The sequence below is a fragment of the Penaeus japonicus genome, unplaced genomic scaffold (genome assembly GCF_977035675.1).
Source record: "Penaeus japonicus unplaced genomic scaffold, GWHDUDI00000001_assembly GWHDUDI00000007, whole genome shotgun sequence".
NCBI lineage: Eukaryota > Metazoa > Arthropoda > Malacostraca > Decapoda > Penaeidae > Penaeus > Penaeus japonicus.
The window spans coordinates 45508622-45518621 of record NW_028234409.1 but is presented as its reverse complement, the minus strand read 5'-3'; the positions used below and the strand labels follow the sequence as shown (position 1 = coordinate 45518621).

The 10000-nt window shown below is 33.7% G+C and overlaps 2 protein-coding genes across 2 annotated transcripts in view; one reads left to right on the top strand and one right to left on the bottom strand.

The window, feature by feature from the left end:
• The first annotated feature begins 1057 nt into the window (after window positions 1-1057).
• On the top strand, window positions 1058-4810 carry wbl (endoplasmic reticulum protein 29-like protein wbl). The gene is made up of 2 exons (XM_043012345.2): window positions 1058-1313; window positions 1883-4810. Exons 1-2 carry the CDS (start codon window positions 1206-1208, stop codon window positions 2507-2509), a joined length of 735 nt encoding a protein of 244 aa, XP_042868279.1. The 5' UTR covers window positions 1058-1205; the 3' UTR covers window positions 2510-4810.
• Window positions 4811-6561: 1751 nt separating this feature from the next.
• LOC122250754 (uncharacterized protein F54F2.9) overlaps window positions 6562-10000 on the bottom strand; it is a 10838-nt gene continuing 7399 nt past the window's right edge. The window contains exons 8-9 of the mRNA XM_086538255.1: window positions 9528-9692; window positions 6562-9041 (exon numbers count right to left, since the gene is read on the bottom strand). Coding sequence (XP_086394381.1) covers window positions 8766-9041; window positions 9528-9692 — 441 coding nt within the window. The 3' untranslated portion in view covers window positions 6562-8765. The remainder of the gene's footprint in view (window positions 9042-9527; window positions 9693-10000) is intronic.

Genomic DNA, 10000 nt, shown 5'->3' with positions numbered 1-10000 from the left:
ATTTACAAGAATATGCGGCGTCTGTTCCAAATTTGCAATTTAACTAGAGTATCTGCTCTCTCTCTCTCTCTCTCTCTCTCTCTCTCTCTCTCTCCCTCTCCCTCTCCCTCTCCCTCTCCCTCTCCCTCTCCCTCTCCCTCTCCCTCCATCCCACCCTCACCCTCACCCTCACCCTTTCCCTCTTCCTTTTCCTCCTCATCTTCCTCTCCCTCTCCCCTCTCTCCCTCCCTCCCCTCCACCCTCTCTCCCTCCTTTCTCCCTCTCCCTCCGTTGCTCCACACACACACAGGTTCATGAATATATTTACCTATGCCAATATCAATATCTATCTATATATCTATCCTTCTTTCTCTATATACATGTATGCGGGTATCTTTTGCCTTCATATCTTTGCGGGCACCCATCATTCTTCATAAAATTGGTAATGATGCTGATAATTATGATAAAGAGAGTAACAACCATGATGGTAATATTGATGACGATTAATATAAACATGATGTTTATGATTCGAAATACATCAATGATAATGATAATTCTCACTAATGATAATTATATTGATAATGATTATGATGATACTACCAGAAGTTAATGGAGATAATGGCAATGGTTTCAATAATGATAGTTGTAGTAATAACAGTAATAGTAATGGTAATCATGGTAATGATAATGGTAATAGTTATTTGATAAAAATAGTAATGTTGTTGGCAATAATGATAATTACTACCTCCTAATTGATTACCAAATTACTAATTGTAATGATAAGGATAATGATGATGATAAGAATTCTACTGCTAATACTAACGATACTATTGATCCTCATCATCATTTCCACCACAGTAGAAAAATGAGAACGATAACATTACTGGCAGTGATAACGATCATGATAACAGAACCGCAATAACAATATTAAATAAAACTAAATAAAAGACCTCAATCCGACAGAATCCCACATGCGAGCTAAGGAAAACGTCGACATTTGGACGCTCGTGATTGGTCAGGATTTGTTTACCGCAGACGAACGACCTTAGGCGAACGCCGCCTCGCATTCCGGATTCCAGCAGAAGCGATCGAGACACCGTGGGAACAGGACACACTCGGTCGGAGGTCGTGTCACGGGAGGGAAAGGAAAATCGTTCAGTACTGATAAAGACTTTTTTGGATTTGAGGCTTCGATTGAGAGTTGATACGGAGGAAAAAAACGGTGAATGATGTATCAGATCGTGGCTTTTTTAGGACTCGTTTTCATAGCTGAGACGACAGGAGCCATCAATGCCAAGGGATGCACGCCCCTCGATTCCTGGACGTTTGATAAGGTTTGTTTATATTTACTTTTTCTTTCTTATGTTATTATTATTAATTTTTGTTAGAATGTCTTTATGGTATGTTGTATGAGGCATGACGTTATTGTTGTTATTGTTTTTGGTGTTGTTTACGTTATCATTATTACTGTCCATGATTATTTAGTTGGTATTTGTTTGTTTATTTAGAAGGATGCGTTTATTGGTATTTTATGAGTGGTAGGATATTTATGGCTCCGATAGTCTTTAGTATGTTTATGTCAATACAGCAAAAATGTAATATATTGATGTAATCTGATGTAGAAATACTTTTTCAATAGCAGTTGATTTTCTCTCTGAATACTAAATGATCTCTTGCTGTTGTATGCTTTCAAAGAGAACATGTCAGACAGTCCAAGTTATGAAGACAAGAAGTGAGATATAGGAAAAATTATAAGTAACATACATATGTTATATCATATTGCAGTATGAACATTTTTTTCTTTTTTTATATTATAATTTTATATCCTTTCGAAATATTATTATTATTATTTTTTTAAATTCTTTTTGTAGGTTTCAATTTAACTCATTTTCCTTTCTTACAGATTGTTCCGAAATTCAAGGCAGCTATAATCAAATTCGATATTGCTTACCCATATGGCAAAAAGCAGGAAGAGTACACTAAGCTGTCTGCTGCTGGGAGAGGCTCGGTAGATCTACTTGTTGCCGAGGTGGGAGTGAAAGATTATGGAGACATGGAAAATATGGATCTAGCTGAGAGATTTGGCGTTAAGAAGGACGATTTCCCAGTTGTAAAGCTGTTTCTGAGTGGGCAGGAGAACGCTATAGACTTTGATGGGGATTTCACTGACGAGGAGCTGAAGAAGTTCATCCGAAGACACTCTGAGGTCTACATTGGGCTGCAGGGCTGCCTGGAAATCTTCGACCGCATTGCTGACAAGTTCATTGCTACGGAAAGCTTGAACGAGAGAAAGAGTCTTCTTAGAGAGGCCGAGGATGAATGGGACAAAATCAAGAGCCAGTCTGACCAGAAGATTGCTGAAACCTACGTCAAGGTTATGCGACGTGTCATTGAAAAGGGGAGCGACTTCATAGATCTTGAGAAGACGAGGGTCAGAGGAGTAATGGCGGGACAGATTACGAAGGAAAAGAGAGATGAGATGGAGGGCAGATTAAATATTCTCAAGTCATTTGCACATGATGAATTGTGAGCATCTGAACGTTAAATGATTAATTTATTTATCTAATGTCATGTGAGTATCCTTTTATTTCTCAAAGTAAAGGGGATTCTCAGTTGTGTCTGATACCAAATATTAGAACTTTTTAAGGAGTTCAGGTAATGGTTGTGAGAGGGTAATGTTGCATGCATAATTGCAGAAACAATCAGCTTTCATGAAATATTTTTAAAGCGATAAGAGCTGTAGTATATGAGGCACATTTATCAAGGAAGTATGGTAAAAAGAGAATGAATGTTTATTTATTTGGTAGAAAATATGCTCATGAAAATATTGAGTTATTCAGGTCTGCTTTTGTGAAATTATGTTAGCAAATTGACTTTGCAGATTAGAAATATTTATAATTTTATAAGGTCAGTATCACTATGATGTAGCACTACATTTATCGCCATTTAATTGTTGTTACTGTTCACTTATTTACACATTATTCGTAATTAATCAGAATAGAACTACGTGGAAAAAGAAAAAAAAAAGGTAATGGTCATAAAGAGTGCATCAAACAGCACTATTGTGTGAAAAAATAATCTGCACAAATAAAGGTAAGCTCACAACAGCTTACACAATTCTGAGGATTGTTATATCAGGCAATGCTGTGGCCTCTGCAGTGCTATACTGGATAATTACCATATAACTGATATACTTTCACCTTACTTTACTAATAAAAATAACTATGCATTTCAATGGAGTCTAAGACATTTCAAATGGATTTCATGCTGTCTGTTGAATTTGGTAAGCTTTGCTTCTCATTTCACCACTGGAGAGGTACAAATTTTGTAAAACATAAAGGAAATTCCAAATTCCAAACTGAGTATAGGCTTGCAGTAGTAATGCTTTAGATGAGACAGTTGGATAAGATTGATTACACCCTGCTTCAGACATTTAGAAATTAGCTTGATAGACTTGTTGGGCAGGAATAGCATTGATATGAAACAGAACTGGGGAAAATGATGCTGTTCAATGGCACATTATCCATTCATCACAAATGGTGCTCATCACTTTCATAAATAAGTGAAGTTTTGGAAGTGTTTGGTGTAGTTGCTGTAACAAAAGTCTATGTAAGTTTTATGTATGTAAAGGTAAGAGTTTGTATGTGCACAACATAACAGCATTTCTTTTCTTGTGTCAGACCATATGAAAGTTTCACATTTTTTCATGTGTATTTTTATTCACAAATGCATTTCACTATGTTCAAACCAGTACAATAAGATCACAGACTGCTTAATGTTGTTATAGCACAGTTGGCTAAGGGATCAAATGGTAGGCAAGTGCATCATACAATATTGATTACCTGTAATTGCAGTAAAAGGTTAAGGTAAGAAAGAGAGAGTGCAGAGCCAGATGACTCATTCTCTGGAAAGAAGAAGGTAGCTTTATTGAAAATTTTGCCTGAATAATATTCTATAGCCTAGTCATATCAATATTTACCAACTTTTTATCTTTGTGCAAATATCAAAAGCTTCCAATCCCTGTTTTGTTGAAGTGCTGAATCTCTATCAGCATAAAATGCATTTATTATGTTATGGATTTAAATGTTTAGATAGATCATTATAAATGTAACTTAATACACATTTTTCAGGTCAGTCCAAGCAACTACTTTAGTGTTTAGTAAGGAATGGCTCTTAGGAGTGTTGGAGAGAGGAGTTCCTGTACTTCTTTTGATTAGTTTGTGTTCTTTAGGGTGATATTTGCTAAAAGCAGCACATATTAAACATTAGTTTCAACTATGCTCCACCAATCACACTTGTCAAACTCTATTCACTTGGCTTACCAAAGGCAGTACAGGAAATTTATTTCTACAACTGTATTTAGAAGATTGTATTCACTTATTTGTATGTTTCCATATTATCACTATGTACTGTAATTATTAGTCTTGCAAATCTCTATCAGAATATATGCTTTATGAAGGAGGAATAGGCATTATGAAATCACATCTGCTAAACTAAAGGAAATTTGTATTAAATTTTTTTTCTGTACTTATAGAAATATTCAGTTAAAGTTGGTTTGAGGTGTGACCAATTTAGATAGATAGGTGTTAGTAAATAGCAGAGGGACTGTTTGTTAGTGTATAGGAAAGAAGGAATATTTAAAAGGAAGTAGTAGAGATAGGCATAATAATGTAATGCACAATAATAAAGACCACAGGTAGTTTATGCTTAACAGCAAATCATTGTCATCAGAGAATATAGCACAGACATCATGTTTATATCATAACTTAAATTGCTTTTAATACTAGTTCACAGATGGTTTTGTTATATTTTATAAATAATTCTGTCAAGACATTGTATTTTACTAGATACCTTTGATTAATTTATGACTTGAGATTACAGGAATTTTGACACACAAACTAGTGAAAGTTGAAATGTGAAAAAAGTTGGCCCTTATCTACATAAATGTGAAATATTAAAAATGTCACTGGTAATAGTTGAATGTTAGATCTTGTCTTAAGAATCTAAATTATAAATAATTGAATTGTGAAATGTAAATTAAAATGAATCGTAAATCATAATTAACCAATTTGTGCCACTTGACGTCCTATCATGTGGTCAAAAAATATCCAGGGACCCATGTGATGTCCTGAAACGGCAGCAATAGATCGCTAGATTGTTCTCAAATATAATTATTTTACATAATTTCTTAGACTGTTACTTTAATTTAGGTGTTTGAATCTCATAAAATTATATAATGTTAAAGGAAAATGACGTCACAGAAAACTATGCGATATTGATGACATCATGGCAATTTCTGCTTCTTGATTGGTTGAATAGAAAGATCCGAGTCAAAAAACTATTGTAAAATCAAATGTGTTAGGCCAAGGAATAAAATAATGTAAAAAATTACTAATGCAATACTACTTCTAATTTGTTGATTACCCGTGATGTCATGCCGTGTCATGTCATGAGGTACATGTACATGCTCTTATGTACATGTATGATTATTCATATTGTTCTTTAACTTTTGGAAAAAAAAAAAAAAAAAAAAAAAAAAATAAAACATGTTATTTGATGCCCCACTAAGAGATTGCTTCCACTTTCCTTTGGTATTTTCACTAGAAGTGAAAAATATAGGCAAAGTTCAATAAAATAAAACTAAAAAGGCATTACTGTAACATGTTTTTCGACTAAAATAACTCCTCTGAACATGGCAATATTTTAATGTGCCTTTACATTGTAAATGCATTCATGAAAACAATAAGAATAGAGTGGGTGAAAAACGTTCTGAGGTGATCAGCGTGGCCCCGCGCAGCGAGAAAACAGCCTGGCATGAAGCATCTTGCGCTTGTTATCTTCCCAGCGTATGTGGGAGTAGGTGAAAATACGTCCTGTCGTGAATGCGCTAAAATAGGCAAGTAACAATGAGGAAAATTATTTTTTGCATTTGAAAGAGATGGGTTTTGTGTTACAAACTTGTACATTACAAAAGTATTTCAATATGACTATAGAGGTGTATAGAAATCAGCAATTCTCATGGCTTGCCAGAATACCTTCATTTTGACACCTTAAGTACTTGATGAGGATGTGTGTATTTCATGTTGCATATCGCATTTAACTACCAGCCAGTCAGCATTTGGTGAAAGATTCATATTAAACTTTAAAAAGAAAGGAGTATAATATAGCAGCCATCTCTATTTTCTTCTTTGAAATTGCATATTCAACTTCTATATTTGAGTGTCTACACCAGATGTTTGTAGATAGTCATTACTTATGCACATGTGATCTTGTAAATTAAACCAACTAGGTGCTTAGAGTTAATGACCTACAGGTGTTTCATTATATTCATTTCATTTAGTGTTAAATGGGATGGTGGCTGTAGGTGCGTTTCATACTGAATTTTTGAAGAAATAAGCTTTAATAGTAAAAGACTACCTATATAATGTACCTTTTTTTCCCTATGAAGCACTTGAAACCATTTCTGTCATATGTAAACAGCAGATATTCAATAAGCATACCATAATCAGAGAATATATATGATATAGATAACCCTTGGGAAGCAGCCTTATTACATAGAAAACACTATATAAATACATAAAAAAAATTATTATTCTTTATTTTCTTTCACAGTACAAAGATGGTGACAAAATTATAATCAATAGAAAACATAATGGTAATAATTCCCATAAAAATGCATGAAATAATACCTCTGCTGTGCCGCTTTCATTGCAACGCCAACTCACTGAGGGAGCTCTTCCACCACCAAAAGTACCTACAACATTTACCATAGCTTTTATGTGTGAAAGTTCAAGCACACACTAATGGCAAATATCAAGAGATTGTATCAATGGGAATAAAAACAGACTATAAATATAACAGATTTGAATATAACTTGAATGATGTTAAGCATAAATGTACAAAGAAGTGTGTACAAGACATAGAAAAAAAAGAAGTATAGTAGTAAAAACTCAAAACATTTGATTCAATATTTGTCTCTTAAACTGACTAGGGTACCAGATAAATGTGTGAGCATGACTGTATAAAGATTGATCTTGATGGAAAGAAAGAGACAAAAGATAAATTACTCATATATACAGTATGTGCATAAACTGCAAGACTCAGTGTGTGTTAATGTGTTTGTTTATATGGATAAACAGTACTTACATGTAAGTGTCTAAATGTGTATAACATTGTGGCTCCCAAGTTGCAGTTATCAATAGTGACTGTATAGGTCATCCTTATTGCTCAAAGTGAACTATATGTCCTCTTACATTCAAACACACTCAACTCTTAGTTTTTCATTGCTCTTCGAAGGGTCAAAATGAATTCAGTGCACCTTCACTTGCATCATAAGACAGACATTCTCATTCATAAAGAGTTTTTAAAAGATATTAGACAAGAGAGGCATTTGTACCCGTCTAGAAATATCCATACACAAATCAACTTATCCATACTCATCCATTACACAATATCTATATCCATACATACACATATACATAGCCACAAATAGACACTTTTTATGGTAAGATTCTGACTTGGCAAATATAAAAGTACAAGATGCTCCTACATTAATTCTGACAGAGCTCCATGGTGTCACAGACTACATCTGACTCTATTGTAAAAACTCTTATAAAGAGTTTTCATGACTCTACACATCAAAGGTATTCCACTTGCTTAGGAGAAATGGGCATTATTGAATAAAACCTTTTATAGCACCATATTGTATCTGAAGATGGCTAAGAGTGTGATTACAATAATAATCATATTACTGACATTCAACGGGCATTTTCTCATCTGAGAAATAATCTAAGAGAAAGAATAACAGAATTACAAATAATAAATAACCTGCAATTCTGTAAATAAACAAGTCACTCCATTTTCATCAAAATAGTATAAAATATCAATAGAAATGAAAAATTAACATTTCTCAATAACACAAATCCAAAGCAAATTTGGCTGTAGCGAAATAACTTGTCATGACAACAAAAAGTCTATATTAGGCATTATGACTTCAGAAATCTTTTATTTTTGCATTTATAACAAACTCATAAAAATGTCATGATATATAAATGTGTATATACAATATATAAATGTCTGTGAACTAAGGAGAAAAGTGATATGAAATGAATGGTCTTCTAAGTTCTATCTATAGACCGTCTTACAGGCTTTCATGCACACATATGAAAAAATAGACACTAATTTCTAATTCAAGAAATGCTAAATATCTTAAATTTGGGGAATAACACAGATATTAATTCAGATCTATGAATTTCAAAAGCAATTTTCTTTTTAATAATCATTCCACATTTACAATGTTTAAAAGGGATATTTCAACCATTTTAATGTTCAACACATCACTTTCTTCTCTTAAAAAAAGACTCTTGTTTTAATAACCATTTTTCATAATCTTTTTTGAACTGAAAATTTTCTTTTAGTAAGAAAAAGGAAAATTCAAGAAGATAGAGAAAAAGCAATGTAAAATATGTTAAAGTGCACATCAAATTATGTTAACAGAGCACATAATACATCCTGTCTTTCACTCTATTTTTCTAAGTCATCCAAAATGAGATATTTATTTATCAACTGCATGGTATCAATGTAAGCCTTTAACTTAGTGTAAAATACAATGGGTTTATTCTCCAACACAATATTTTCTACACAATCTCCAGCACCTTGTCATACAAATGTCATCATTTCATCCTATCTAAAGTTGTATAAATTACCCTACGTGTAACACTGTATCAAAATATAACAACTCTCTAAGGAGAAGTAAATATAACTGCTGTTTACCTAGGAATCTAACGTCACTCGTCATTCTCCTCTTCTCCTTCCGCACTTTGGACTAGACTAACTACCTCTCTGTCGTCTCCTGGTAAGGCATTTCCCTTTGTGCTGTTTGTTTTTCTGAAGTTAGTTTTACTGCCAGGTTTACACACAAGTTCTGCCTCTTCCAGTTCCTCTTCTTGCTCATTCTCGGGTTGCTCTTCGTTGGGCTGGTCATCGTCTGTCTGTTTCTCAGCTTCCTCCTTCTTCTTGCGAATCTTCTCTGCCAGGAATTTGAAGCGTAGCATGCAGTCCTCCTGTGGGCCGAATCATGATATTAAGATAGTGAGCAATGGAGTGAAAGTGATGCCACTTGTTCTTGTCATTGACTCTCTGTGTTACTCTCATATTTTACTTCTTAATTATTCTTTTTTCCTTTTTCAATTCTAATTAAAGAGTAGAACATATGGTACCCTTTCCCATGATTAAAAACAAACTGAGTGGATAACATGAGAAACAAAACATTTATTCTAAATTTATTTGTGACATTCCATGATCAGCTATTACAAAAAGAGATAAGTCTAAAACCTGCCCTGTGTATCAACATCATAAGCAGCCCCCCCCAAAAAAAAGAAAAAAAACAAGTAATATTCAAACATTAGAGAAAAGAAAAGAATGGAAAGGGAAAAAAAAAAAAAAAAAGGTAAGGGAAAAGGAAAAGAAAAAGAAAAAGGAAAAAAGAAATAGGAAAGAAAGAAGATAAAGAAGAAGAAGAAACTAAGCTTTGATATGGCAGCCATTACCTTGGCCTTCTCAGGTACAGCTTTTGCAATTCTATCCCATCTCTGGTCGGTACCCTTTGGAAACTGCTTCAGTGCTTTCTCTAGAGCTTTCTGCTGAATTGTGCTCCAGGCCTCATCACTGCCAGCCGACATATCTGTCTTCTCTGCACGTGTTTTCACTTTTACCTGGTGACAAGAACATAGAATTCATAACATCAGTACATCACTACAATCACAGGCTTCAGAAATTTATTCACAAATTTGAGAACATAATATTTACATGGTTTTCTTCTTAAGTATTTTCATTCATCAAAAAGAAAACAGCATAAACTGTGCTTTAAAATTGGTACAGTCTGATGACATGTTTATCTGCACAAGCATAATGATAACTATAAATTACAATATTGTTACAAACCCAAAAATGCACACTATGAAGAATACTGATGCAGATGGGATTACCAATATTATCAATGTCAATATCAATTTAATTAATT